The 14,191-nt window shown below is 37.3% G+C and overlaps 1 protein-coding gene across 1 annotated transcript in view; it reads left to right on the plus strand.

Annotated features, from left to right (window-relative positions):
* Window positions 1–6,703: 6,703 nt before the first annotated feature.
* PDE7B (phosphodiesterase 7B) overlaps window positions 6,704–14,191 on the plus strand; it is a 465,832-nt gene continuing 458,344 nt past the window's right edge. Inside the window, exon 1 of the mRNA XM_036247767.1 lies at window positions 6,704–6,719. Coding sequence (XP_036103660.1) covers window positions 6,704–6,719 — 16 coding nt within the window. The remainder of the gene's footprint in view (window positions 6,720–14,191) is intronic.

Genomic DNA, 14,191 nt, shown 5'->3' on the forward strand with positions numbered 1-14,191 from the left:
TTCTCTTAAGCTGTCTTCCTGTTTTTTAATAGTTTTTTTCCTTTTGTTTTTCTGATTGGTTGATTTTTTCTACCCTGTCTTCTAATTCACTGATCCGGTCCTCAGCTTCCCCTACTCTGCTTTTTAAACCTTCCAATGTGTTTTTCATTTCGGATATGTCATTTTTTATCTCTTCTTGTTGGTTTTTAATTTCCATTTGGCTTATTTTCAGTGTCTCTATATCCTTACTCATGCTGTTCAGCTTCCTCAAGATCATGGCTCTGAATTCTAGCTCTGTTATCATGCCTAATTGCTCCACATTGATCTCATCTTCGGTGGAGGTGTCTTGCTCTTTCATTTGGCTTCTGTTTCTGTGTTTCACCATTTTAGCTATCACTGTGGGCTTTGGAGCCTGTCAAGTTCTCCCTGTGGGTGTTGGTGTTCTGCTGTTTGTGGCTCCCTCTCCTGTGTTTAGATGAGCGAGGGAGAACCCGCGTTGAACACCACTGTCAAGTCTTACTTTCCTGGTTAAAGTTGCCAGCCCAGGAAACGTACTGTTATCCTCTGGCTTTTTGCCTGGAGGCTAGCAGTCTAGGTTAATTGATGAGTTTTGGGTTGTCAGTTGATTGAAAAACTCCCTCTGGTGCTCAGCCAAGGGGCTTTCAGGAGGGTGGGGCAGATGCTGGTCGTTAGTGAGCCTCAATTAGCACTTCAATGGCCCACAGGGTGGGGTTGGATCTCCGAGGGAGGGGCTGCTGCCTCTCCCCAGAGCCCTGGGAAGGAGCAATGTGGCCACCGTCCTGAGTGGCTGTACTCAGCCAAAGCTCTGAGCGCCCTCCAAACCCCGAGTGTCCTGACACAGTTCCAGTCCAGTCTGCCCTCCCTCCGCCGGAGCCCAAGGTGAGTGGCTGTGGCTGTTTCAGCCTCTGTCCCGGCTGCGCTGTGGGGCCGCCTGGGAGTGTGACCTGAGGGCGCCGCTTATAGCTAAGGCCGCTGCCGAGCTGCCGACCGTGGGCTCCCAGCCCCGTCTCGCGCCTTCGCAAGCCTACCGGGATGGAGTCGGTGTCCCTCGTTGTATGGTCCTCGCAAGCTGCTTTTCTGTTGGTTTTTCCCGTCGATTTGTCTGTGTTATAGTTGTAATTCCAGTTTGGTTCTGGGAGACGGTCTGTGTAGCTCCGTTCACTCCGCCGCCATTTTTCGGTTCCCCTATTTGATTTTTGAAACTGCATTCAAGAAGACCTAAAAGACTTACTACAAATTTCTTCTATACACGATGCTAGTGAGATGTGATATATGATACATACTGTACAGTTTTCCCCCTACTTATGACTAAAAATGACTATTTAAGTTTATCTTTACTGGGAAAAGAAAGGGTAATTAGGCTTAGCTTACCTTTAAAATTTAATTTGTTTTATTTTCATAAATTTTTAAAACTCATAAGGCAAACAGGATAAATTTCTATAAAATAACCAATTTAAACCAAAATGAGATTTACTTTTTTAATAGTAGATTTGATAGATTTAATTTAGAGTTTATAAATTATTTGTTACTTACAACACAAAGATTTGTCAGCGTTGAATAGTAAACCTTCTAAAATTATAAGCCAAAGCAATATAATAAAAATATAGCTTAGGATATATATAGAGATATATCTATATTGATACATATATGTATATGCCAATTATTTTATATGACTTTGATAGAATATTTTCCTACTGAGTGACTTGATTAGACTCAAATATAGGCCTAACCATTACAATATTATTATGCAGATATGTTGGTTTCTAGATCTCTTTTATAGGCCTATATTTGGACTAAAAAAATTGTTTGAACAAAACTGAAAGAATAAAATTTACATGTGTAATGTGAAACCTGTGCTTATTTTTGCTGCAAAAATACAGAATTCTTGCCTTGGCCAGTTTGGCTCAGCAGTTAGAGTGTCAGCCCATGGAGGGTTTAATTCCTGGTCAAGGGCACCTACTTGGGTTGCGGGTTCGATCTCTGGGCCTCCAACCAATCAGTGTGTCTCTCTCACATCAGTGTCTCTCTCTCTCTCTCTCTCTCTCTCTCTATGTATGTCTCTCCCCCTCCCTCTCTATCTTCCCTCCCTCCCTTTCTTCTTTCCTTACTCCTTCCCTCCCTCCCTCCCTTCCACTCTATCTAAAAAATCAATGGAAAAATATCTTTGGGTGAGGATTAACAACAAAAATACACAATTCTGGGTAAATATGTGACATAAGCGTACATATATTTCATTTTTAATTATAATCAGATAATTCTGTTCATGTTTTTGATGCTGGTTAAATAAGAAACACTCATAAACAAAAGAAGCTAAAACCACAGCAAGATGTTCACAGTTTCCCTGAAAGTGGCTGTGCTTCCACAGAAATCCAGAACTCTGTGGAGAGGCAGAGCACTGATTTATTTTAAATTCAAGAATCTTGTCACTTGAAATATAAAAGTTTTCCTGGATCTTACAAAACTTGATCAACTAGAAAAGGTGATGAGACATGTCTATTAAGTAGGCCAGTTTCTGCAGATATTCTTCATCTTTAAAGCATTCAGCAACATCTTGCCTGCTAATATCTAGAAGATAGTTCTCCAGCTCAAATGCTCGTGCAAACAGTCTCTCTGTTAAGTCACTGGATTTCTGTATGTAAAAAGTGTAGGGGCTCCTTTTCCAGATTTTCATACTATTTTAAAACTATCTTCAATTAACTGGTTTTTGTTTAATAATAATTTTTGTAGTATCATTCAGACTTTGATTTTTCATTTTGTACTCAGGAGTTTTTGACACCCTTGGAAAGAAAACAGTGTATTGTGATGTCAGTGTGCATGTGAATTTTCTTGGGGCATCATCAACATGGATGTCAATGTAGTTTTTGCAAAATGGAACTTCTATTTTCAGATATGGTCATAAACATCAAATGCATCTTGTCCTTTTCTTGTTTTGAGCAGCATTTTGTAGTAGAAAACATTTTCTTAAATTTCGCTATCATTTACAAATCTTACAAATTTTATAGCATGGCATTTATTGGTGGAATTTGTTTATTCATCAAGCTGAAGAAAGAAGCTGTTATTTTCCAGTTTATTATGCAAAACTTCTTAATGTCAAATGGCATATCATCAATTAGTCAACATATCGAGAGAGGAAATTTTTTAATTTCCTATATGGAATCTCACCCTCACAATTTACTAACTGTATTACTAACTAAAATTTTACCTGCAATTATTATTATGTTCTCATCAACTATGTAAAATTTCCCTTTTCTAGCTTATCAGTCATGCTCCTAATAACTCCTTTATAATTTGCTTTCTGAGTCTTTTCCCCGAATGTGACTTTTTAAAACCAAAATGTTTATCTTGTTTGAGATTCAAGTTTCTCTATAAAAGGATCAGCATCTTTCCTTGTTAAATTGTTATTGGGGAAGTTGAGGTATCCGTTTCCCCACTGAGAATTGGGGGTGGAGTCCTTACTACATCTTGAGAAAAAGAATTTTCTGAGATCTGCACAGGAGGATGAGTGATTTTTATTTTCGTTGAATTACATTCCTGGGTTTCCAAAGTCCTATTTCCTTTAATCCAGTCCTGGAAGAAGTATAACTGGGGTTTCAGTAGAGCTAAAAGCAAAGCCAGTGTCCAGAGTTTCTATTCCATGTTGTAGTCAGATCCAGTTAAGCATCTGGCTGTTTACAGTTCATTAGCCCATTGTGTTTAGGGGTCCACATGAACATGGATGATGTGGGAGAAGTCAACCAACATGGGCCAGGAGTCAACCAAGAGAGCAAACTCCTTTGTTCAGGGGATTATATCTCAAACTTCATGCCATTGCAGTGGCCATACCTATTTTGGCCAATGACTTATCCCCAGATGTGATTAACAGCAAGTACCTTTTCTATGTCACCCCAACTTTACTGGGCATGTGTCTACCTCTCCCTGTACAGTTCCTTCCTCCAGTGATCTGCAAGGAATAGATCAGTGGCTCCCTGGGGAGTGTAAAGCTTTAGCTTCCTGGTGAAGCTGCCCAAATGACATGCCTGTAATTTTTGGTCTTCCCTTTGCTCCTTTCCTGTTATTAATAACTAGGTTAACTACAACAGTATCAAAATTACTATAATTTGTAGGTATTTTTTCAATTTTGCTGAAGTTATTGCTGTCTTTTTAATTGTTTGCCACAGCCTGTACACGGTAGATAGAACAGCTGGGACATAAAACTCATTAAGTAGCTTTTGTTGTAAAGGCAAACTTTCTTGGGTCCCTTGCTGCACTGGTACAGTGAATTGACTCAGAAGATTATAACTACTCTTCATTAAGCTTATCAAAACCAAATCCTCCAAAGAATGTCAGATATGCAAATTATATATGTAAATTATCTGTCTGACCTCATATTTCTGGATGGTTATACAAGAGATCAACACAATTATTTTTTTGTTGTTTTGTTAATCCTCATCCAAGGATATTTTTCCATTGATTTTTTTTTTTTTTTAAGAGAAAGTGGAAGGGAGGAAGGGAGGGAGGGAGGGAGGGAAGGAAGGAGAGAGAGAGAGGGAGAGAGAGACAGAGAGAGAGAGAGAGAGAGAGAGAGAGAGAGAGAGAGAAACCATGGATGTGAGAGAATCACATTGATTAGTTGCCTCCTGCTGACCCTGCCCAGGACTGGGGGTAGAACCTGCAACCCAAGCATGAGCCCTTGACTGAAATCAAACCTGTGACTAGCCAGGGCTCAACATAATTTTTTTAAATTAAAATTTTTAAAGTTGACATTATTGAAGGTGTCCCCTCTCTTCCCCCATATTTGCCTACCTCCACCCCCCCCCCACCTTCTCCCTTGTTCATGTCCATGAGGTATGCATATATGTTCTTTAGCTAATCCCTTCACCTTCTTTATCCAGTCACCCCACTCCCATCCCCTTGGGCACCAGCCAGTCTGTTCCAGGTACCTATACTTCTGGTTTTCATTTTGTTGTTCATTTTATTTTGTTCATTAGATTCCACATAGAAGTGAGATCATGTGATACTTGTCTTTCTCTGACTGGCTTATTTCACTCAGCATAGTACACTCCACGTTTCTCCAAAGGGTAAGAGATTCTTCTTTTTTACAGCCTCATATTATTCCATTGTGTAAATATACCACAGCTTTTTTGTCCACTCATCTACTGATGGGCACTTGGGCTATTTCCAGATCTTGGCTTTTATAAATAATGCTGCTATAAACTTAGGGATGCATATATTCTTTCTGATTGGTGTTTTGGGATTTTTAGGATATATTCCCAGAAGTGGGATTGCTGGGCCAAAAGGCAGTTCTATTTTTAATTTTTTGAGGAAACTCCATACTGTTTTCCACAGTGGCTGTACCAGTTTACATTCCCAACAGAGCACTAGGGTTCCCTTTTCTCCACACCCTTGTCAGCACTTGTTGTTTGTTGATTTATTAATAGTAGCCATTCTGACATTTTATTTTCATCTCTCTGATGATTAGTGACCTCGAGCCCTTTTTTGTATGTCTATTGGCCATCTGTATGTCCTCTTTGAAGAAGTGTCTATTCAGGTTCTTTGCCCATTTTTAAATTGGATTGTTTATCTTTCTTGTATTGAGTTTTGTAAGTTCTTTGTATTTTTTGGAAAGTAACCCCTTATCTGATGTATCATTGTCAAATATATTGTAATACAAGAGATCAACACAATTTTAAGGTTTGGTTTTATCTTTTCCAAAATGGCATTTTTTTTTTTCAGAAGTTACTAGACATTATGATTTAAGATATTTATAGCCTGGGGCACTCATAGGCTTATTGAGCATTGGTGTCTTTTACCCTCTAGTAAGTTAAGCTTGAATTTGTAGAAGTGTCTGGACCAGAAAATCTTCTACACTACCTTCTATGTATTATATTTAAATTTGTGCAGTATACTTCCTAGAAGAATTCTACCTATTACTCAGGTAAACCCCAAGCAGGACAAATATAAATTAAACCACTTCTAGGTACATAATATTTATACAGGAGAAAACTAAAAATAAAGAACAAATTTAAAAAGTAACCAGAGGAGCCCTGGCCAGTTTTGTTCAGTGGTTAGAGCATTGGCCCGTGGACCAATGAGTCATGGGTTTGATTCCGGTCGAGGGCACATACCTCGGTTGCAATTTGTCCTTGGCCCTGGTTGGGGTCATGCGGGAGGCAGCCACTCAATGTGTCTCTTTCATGTCAATGTTGTTTTTTTTTCTCTCTCTCTTCCTCTCTCTTCCTCCCACTCTATCTAAACAAAAATAGAAAAATACCCTCAGGTGAGGATAAAAAAAAAGTAACTAGAGGAAAAAGATGCATTACATAAGGAAACAATGAACGCTGGCCAACTTTACAGGTCATAAGACTGTCAAATATCTTTAATGTATTGAAAGATAAATAAAATTAATCTAAAATTCTATTTCTAACAAAATTATTCTAAAAATATTCTAAAATTTGAAGGCAAAAATAAAAACACTCTCCAGTAGATGAAAGCTGAGAACATTAGTCTTCAGTAAATCTGCATTACACAAAATTTTGAGAGAAGGTTTTCAGGCTGAAGAAAAATGATGCCAGATGGAAAATTATTTGATTAAATATTATAGATGGTTTTGTGTTTAGTAAATATATACATACCTATGTATTTTAATTTCTTTGGAAGTATATTGACCAAATAAAATAATAACAATATATTGGGCTTATCACACATGTAGATGTAAAATAGCATAATGGCCAAAATAGGGGGTAAGTGTTAGTTATAACCTTACAGTTATAAGCTTCTTATATTGTTTCTGAAGTTGCATAATATTTGAAGGTAAATTGTGAAAATGTAAAGATATTATTTCTAGACTTGGCTGGTTTGGCTCAGCGGTTAGAGCGTCGGCCTGCGGTCCAGAGAGACCTGGATTCGGTTCCCACTAAGGGCACGTACCTCAGTTGCAGTTTGTCCCTGGCCCTGGTTGGGTCATGCGGGAGGCAGCCACTTGATGTGTCCCTTTCACATCGATGTTTCTCTCTTTTTCTCTCTCGCTTTCTCTCTCTCTCTTCTTCCCACTCTCTCTGAACAAAAGATGGAAAAATGTCCTCTAGTAAGGTTAAAAAAAAAAAAAAGATATTATTTCTAAACTGAGAAATCTGTAAAAAAAAAAATATATATATATACACACACACACACACACACACACATACATACACACATATGTATTTATGGATAGGAATAAATTGAATACTAAAACTGCTTTATTGATAAAAAATAAGGCAGGAAAATAGAAATGGAATGAAGGTAAAAGGGTGTAAGTAGTAAACAACAAGATAGGAGATTAAAACCCAGCCATATCAGTAATTACATGAAATATAAGTGGATTAAATACTCCAACTAAAAGGCAGAGATAATCAGACTGTATAAAAAGAAAAGCCCAGCTATATATTTTTTAGCAAAAGACTTTTAAACAGGAAGATACAGACAAATTGAAAGCAAAGGGTGAAAACTATACCATGAAAAAAACTAAGCTTTCAAAGCTGGCATGGTTACATAAATATCAGACAAAGGAGACTTCAAAACAAGAAGTATTATCAGAGATAAAGAAAGGCATTTCATAATGATAAATGGATCCATGTGTCAAGAAAACATAACCATCAATCATAAGTGTATATTTACCTAATGACATAACTTCAAAATGCATGAAGCCAAACTTGACAGGACAAAGAGAGAAATAGACAAATTTTTATTCATATTTGATATGACAGTTTTATGTCAACTCTGCCAGGCTGCAGTATCCTGTTTTTTAATCAAACACGAATTGATATATTGCTGTGAAGGTATTTTGTTGGTGTAGTTAATATCTACAATCAGTTCAGTTTAAATAACTGAGATCACTCTTGATAATATGGGTGAGACCTTATGCAATGGTTGAAGGCCTTAAAAAGGAAAAACAGGTTTTCCAGAGAAGAATAAATTCTGCCTCAAGACTGCAATATTAACTTATATTTGAGTTTCCAGCCTGTTGGCTTGCCTTATAATTCTTACTTGCAAGCCTCTACAATTACATGAGCCAAATCCTTAAAATAACTCATATCTTAGTGGTTCTATTTCTCTGGAGAAACTTGAATGATAAAATTGTTGACATTAACACTACTTCTCAGTTACTGATGTAATAAGTAGACAAAATAATCAGTAAAGATACAGAAAATTTGAAAAACACTGTCAACCAACTTGACCTAATCAACAAATGCAGATATAAATTTTTTGAAATACATATGGAAGACACATAGAAATTAACATATGCTGGGCCATAATACAAGCCTCAATAAATATCAAATATTTAAGTCATACAGAGTTTTGTTTTTTTTTACCAAACTGTATTAAAGTACAAACCAATAATAACAATGTAGCTAGAAAATATGCAATATTTGAAAATTAGCACACTTCTAAATAACCCATGGGTCAAATAAAAAATTAATAATTTTATACTAAAAGATAATAAAATACATTATAAATTTTTGAGATGCAGCTAGAGCAGAGTTTCAAAATTTATAGGTGTTCATGCTTATTAGAAAAGAAAGATTTAAAAATCAATGTTTTATGTTTCTACCTGAAAAAGCTAGACAATGAAGATAAAATTATACTGAAATTAAGCAGGGGAAAATAAATAAAAATGATGGAAATCATGAAATATATAATTATTCAAAATTTTTCCAGATTTTCCAACACAGACCACTACTCAGGAATTATTTCAAGTGTGAAAACAGGCATATCCTGTTTAAATTCATTTACTGCCCCCTAATTCAAACTCCTCAGAGGAACAAATATCACAGTAGCTGGCTAGAGGGCCAGAACTGTGTCTTTTTTTACTCCTAAGTGATTGGTAGAGTTCCTGATATATAGCAGACACTGAATAAATATTTGTTAAATGTATTAAATAATAAATTAATTAAAATGATGAAATCCATTTTGGGGTCAGATGCTGCTCACCTGATCATTTGTTGGGTCAGTGTCATATACACTTTCCACTTGAGTAATAATGAGACAACTGACGTTTCTCTAACAAGCCATGTTATCTTCTCACATGTGTTTCTACTGTCTAGAGTACTCCACACCAAATGTGGATAGCTGGACAATTTTATCTCATTCTTTGCCTATTACTTAAACTTCACCTCTTTTATAAAGTATTTCTATGTTGCTATAGAAAGAGAACAATTCTCACTTATCTCCTCTAATACCATTTATTAGATGTTTCTTTTTCAACTCCATTGGGAACTGTTTTTAATCAGAAATCGTGTCTTTTTGTTTCTGTATCCATAAAACAGTATTCCAGACACATGGTAGGAGCTAAATAAATGCAAATAAACACTAATACGAGTACTACATTAATTTTGGGGCACTACATTACATATATATGAAATGTTTAAATAATAGTATTAGTGGCTGGATAATTTAAGATACATTCTTGAGGATAAGTGTCCCTGAGTATCATGATTAAGCAACTAGTCAATGAATCATACTAGCCTGATTCAAATCTCTATACTGCCCCTCAAAATAATGTAGATTTACACAATCTATTTAACTTCTCTGTACCTAAGCTCCTCATCCACAAATTGGAATTTGAAGTGTATCTACCTCATGCTGCTGTTGAGGATTGAGATAATCTTGGGACATGATTAGTAACGTAGGTGGCAGTTAGTACTTAGTAAATATTTGTTGTTCTTGTTCTTATTATTTAGTACTTATAGTTTAGAGTCAGATATGAGCCCAACTTACTTCATCACTTACTAATGGTGTGAATTTGGAAGAAAGCAGCTAACCTCTCTGAGTCTCAGTTTTTTAATAAGTATAATGGTGAGAACTTGCATAGAGCTGCTGTATTTCACTAAGATCCTGCACATGTCTGCATATAGCAAATGCTTAAAAGATGGGGATTTTTATTATTTTGATTTTTAAAAAAATATCTATGCTTTTCCCTAAGATGAAGAATTGAAGGTGCTAGCAGAGTGAGACCAAGTTAGAGAGCTGGGAAAAGGAAACTTCCTGTCATGAAAATCATTTTACATATGATAGGCAGACATACAGGGCAAATGCTTTTTTTTAATCCTTACCTGAGGACATTTTTTTGTTTTTGTTCAGATAAAGTGGGAGGGGGAGAGGGAGAGAGGAAGAGAGAGAGAGAGAAACATCGATGTGAAAGGGACACATCGAATGATTGCCACCCGCACGACCCAACCAGGGCCAGGGACAAACTGCAACCGAGGTATATGCCCTTAGCGGGAACCAAACCCAGGTGTCTCTGGACCAAAGGCTGACACTCTAACCACTGAGCCAAACCGGCCAGGGCCAGGGCAAATGCTTTAAAAGCCTTAAGGATATCTTCAAGTGTTCAAAAGCTTCCAAGCTAACTATAAACAACCTCTAAGACTAAATATTAACAAGAAAAACAAATTACTTTGAAAGCCATCTTAGAATGGGGTTTCTTCATCCTAAATATGCTTTTCAGTTATTTTGTAATTATGAATATAATTACACAGTTGGTAAATTTCTTCAGTTTTGGTGAGTGAGCAATATGCCTTATCAATCTGTCTTTATTCATTCACATATTTAGAGCAGAGTTTGGTGTATAAAGCTCTGTTGTTACACACAATAAATTTAATGTTTACCTTAGCCTAAAAATAAGGTAAAGTTATATGACTTCAAGTTGCATTATGTATTGACAACTAGAGAAAAGCATTCTTGTATATAGAATTTTATAATTTTAGAGGGAAATTTAATCTTTTGACATTCAAAGATTTAAAATTTTTAATATATATATAAATAATTAGCTATAGAAAAGGTATTAAAGTTGAAGACATTTTTATTTTATAAACAAGATTCAATGGTTTTAGTTCAATTAGATTACAAATTGTTTTCCAATGGCTTTATTCTATATAATGAATATAGGTACTATAAAGTATGTCATTTGACACCTCAATTGGCCTAAAGTTAGCTAGCTGCCTGTCTGATTTTGACCTAGGTAAGAAATGTATAAGATGCGTTGGGCATTTGTGTATGTATGTTGTTTCATAATGAATGAGTGATCTCTGCTGTTTTAGAAAACATAACCAAGATCTATGCAACTATTATCAGTCTGGGTATATGGTTGGCACTCAATATATATTTCTTATTTCCTAAGTCACTCAGTCATCAAAATTTGGGAAATATTTGGTGAATATAAGGCTTTTACTTCTTGTAAAAGTACAAAAAATATACATGAAAAGATACAGAATGAGAGCTCAGGGTCAACCAAAGAGAATGGTCAGACTATTAACTGTAATCTGTTCTGATCAGATGGAGTGTGCTGACTCTGCTTGCAGAGGTGGATCAGATGATAAATATCAAATGATTCTGGGATGGTGAAACAAAAAGAGGCATTACTCAAAGGAGTTCATTGTTCACTGGAAAACTGAAGAAATAAAACTATTGTCATAAATGGCTAGGGTTATAGCCAGAGGAGATAAAATGTACTCTAGGACTAAGGATAAAAACATAATTGTGATGGGGGTGGGGAGGAGCCAGGTTGAAAAAAATAAATGAGGGGGGAGGTAATAAAAGACTTGGGTAATTTAGGCAGCTAGGTCTGTGAATAAAGGGTGTATACCAAGTCCCTTCCTTTATGTAGTACCCAGGGAAAGCTCTTCAGGGCTCAAGTGGCCTCTAAAGGCCCAACTCTGCCAGGCTAGACTCTAAGTCAATGAAATTGTGCTGTTCTCTTCTATTTGGGTAGGTGCCTTTGTTCATTGTCCGTAAGTGACCACTTTTCAAGAGCTCAATGTTCTTGGTTCTGTTCTTGAACCTTTATTATTCTCATCCACAAGACCATGGTTTCCCCCAGCCCAGCATCATAGCATGATGTCCCAAATATCTCTTGCTGACTTTTTAATACTTGGTTTAAAACACTCCTTCCTAAGCCCCGTTTTTACTGCCCACCAAATCAAAATGCCAAGATACAGCATTCCTGAATCCAAGGGCTGTTACAGTTGTTCACTCAAAAAATTCGGACAACCATCACACAAATGACAACTCTTTTATTCAGAACATAAGTCTGATAGTCTTGATATCATTCAGGTAACCTCAGATGGTTTCTGTTTTATGTACATGTGTCTTCTATAATAACTGTAAGCTTTTCAGGGTGTGTGTCTCTATTCTGTGACCTTTGGTTGAGAGAGAGAACACTAAGCTTTTGATTATCACCTCATGCCAGCTCCCCAAATAATGTGCTGCAGGTGTAGGGTGTGGCTTTACTGATCACTCACTACTTGTGTTCCTGCCAGTTTTCATTGTTGGCAATATTTTCATCAAAACTTAGCATTCTTGGAATGATATTTTGTGGCTCTAGTATGTAGTTCTTTTTGCCAATACTTGATATCAGATGTTTTCATAACTGACCTCTGAGCTCTTGCTCCTGGATAAATGTGGATTCATTAGTAGATTTTAGGCCAGGTTACCTCATAAGTCATTTCTGACTTTTCAAGGTATAGCAATACTCCTTTAACAGAGTCTTAGAAGGGAATAATATCCTTCTCTTCTTCTTTCCTTATTGAAAGACACTCAGACTGTATTCATTAGGGGTAGAGATTATTTAGTGCGGATGGACTGACTTTTCGATGCACTCAGAATATGTGTTCATGGAAATTGCCTCTACACCAGTGCTTTTCAGACTTGAGTGTGCATTTGAATTGCCTGGGGATTTTGTGAAGATACACTTTCTTCTTTTCAGTGGTCATTGAATTTCACTGAATTAGAGCAATGTAAGAAGTCCCTTGGTGAACCCTAAACTCAGGGATTGCCAGCATTATCTAGAGTTTATTAGAAATTCAGACTTTTTTGTACTACCCAGATTTACTAAATTAGAATCCACATTTTAACAGGATCCCAGATACTTTGTTTGCATTTAAAAAAATTTTTTTTTTCTTTATTGTTTAGAGAGAGAGGAAGGGAGAGGGAGAGAAAGATGGAAACATCGATGAGAGAAAACATTGATTGGCTGCCTCCTGCATTCCCCCACACACACTGGGGATTTGGCTCACAACCTGGGCATGTGCCCTGACTGGGAATTGAACTGGAAACCTCTTGGTGCATGGATTGACACTCAACCACTGAGCCACACCGGCCAGGAACTTTGTTTGCATATTGAAGTTTGGAAAACATCCTGAAAATCACACAAAATTAGGAATGTAATAGCAAAATCAAAAGTACAATTACTATGCCCTCTCTGATTATATCATGAACCCTTTGTCACAGAAGACCTCCAAGGATTAAAGTTCGGTAGAATGTACTTTAGATCAGGGGTTGGCAAACTATTTCCTGTACACTAAATTCAACCCACTACCTGCTTTTGTAGTGGGCCAGGAGCTAAGAATAGTATTTAGATATTTAAATTGTTAAAAACAAAAGAAGAAGAGGAAAATGGTGGTGGAGTGAATGGAAGCTACACAGACGATCTCCCAGGAGCAAATGGGAATTACAAGTAAAATAAAGACAAATCGTCAGAAAAAAGCAACAGAAAAGCAGCAGGAGAGGACCATATAACCAGTGACACCGGTAGTATTTGCAGAGGCACGAGAGGGTGGGAGCCCACAGACAGCAGCGGCTTTAGCTGTGAGCAGCATCCTTGGGGTTAAAACCCCAAGCTGGCTCCATAGCACAGAGCACTGAATTAGCTACAGCCACTCCCCTTGGGCTGTGGTGGAGGGAGGGCGGACTAGACTAGAACTCTGTGGTAACAGCGGGATTCAGAGGGCTCTCAGAGTTTTGGCTGAGTCACGCCATAAAGGACAATGGCCAGCTTGCTCCTTCCTGGCCACACAGAAGGGTGGCCAGCTTGCTCCTTCCTGAAGCTGTTGGGAAAAAGAGCAGCTACTTCCTTGGAGATTCAGCCCCACTCAGGTGAGCCAAAGAAATGCAAATTTGGGCTAATTAACAATCAGCATCTGCCCCACCCTCTCGAAATCCTCTTATGCAGAACACCTAAGGGCCACATCACAGGCCCTTAGTAACTGAGACCAATAGCCTTCAGGCAAAAAACTAGAGGATAACCGAACCTTTCCTGGACTTCCAAATCTACCCAGGAATGTAAGGCTTGACAGTGGTGTTTAACATGGGTCCTCCCGCGCTCATTTAAACCTTGTAGAGGGAGCCACAAACAACAGAACACCAACATCCACAGGGAAAATTTGACAGACTCCAAAAA

This window comes from Molossus molossus, unplaced genomic scaffold, assembly GCF_014108415.1.
Source record: "Molossus molossus isolate mMolMol1 unplaced genomic scaffold, mMolMol1.p scaffold_m16_p_8, whole genome shotgun sequence".
In the NCBI taxonomy this organism is placed as follows: domain Eukaryota; kingdom Metazoa; phylum Chordata; class Mammalia; order Chiroptera; family Molossidae; genus Molossus; species Molossus molossus.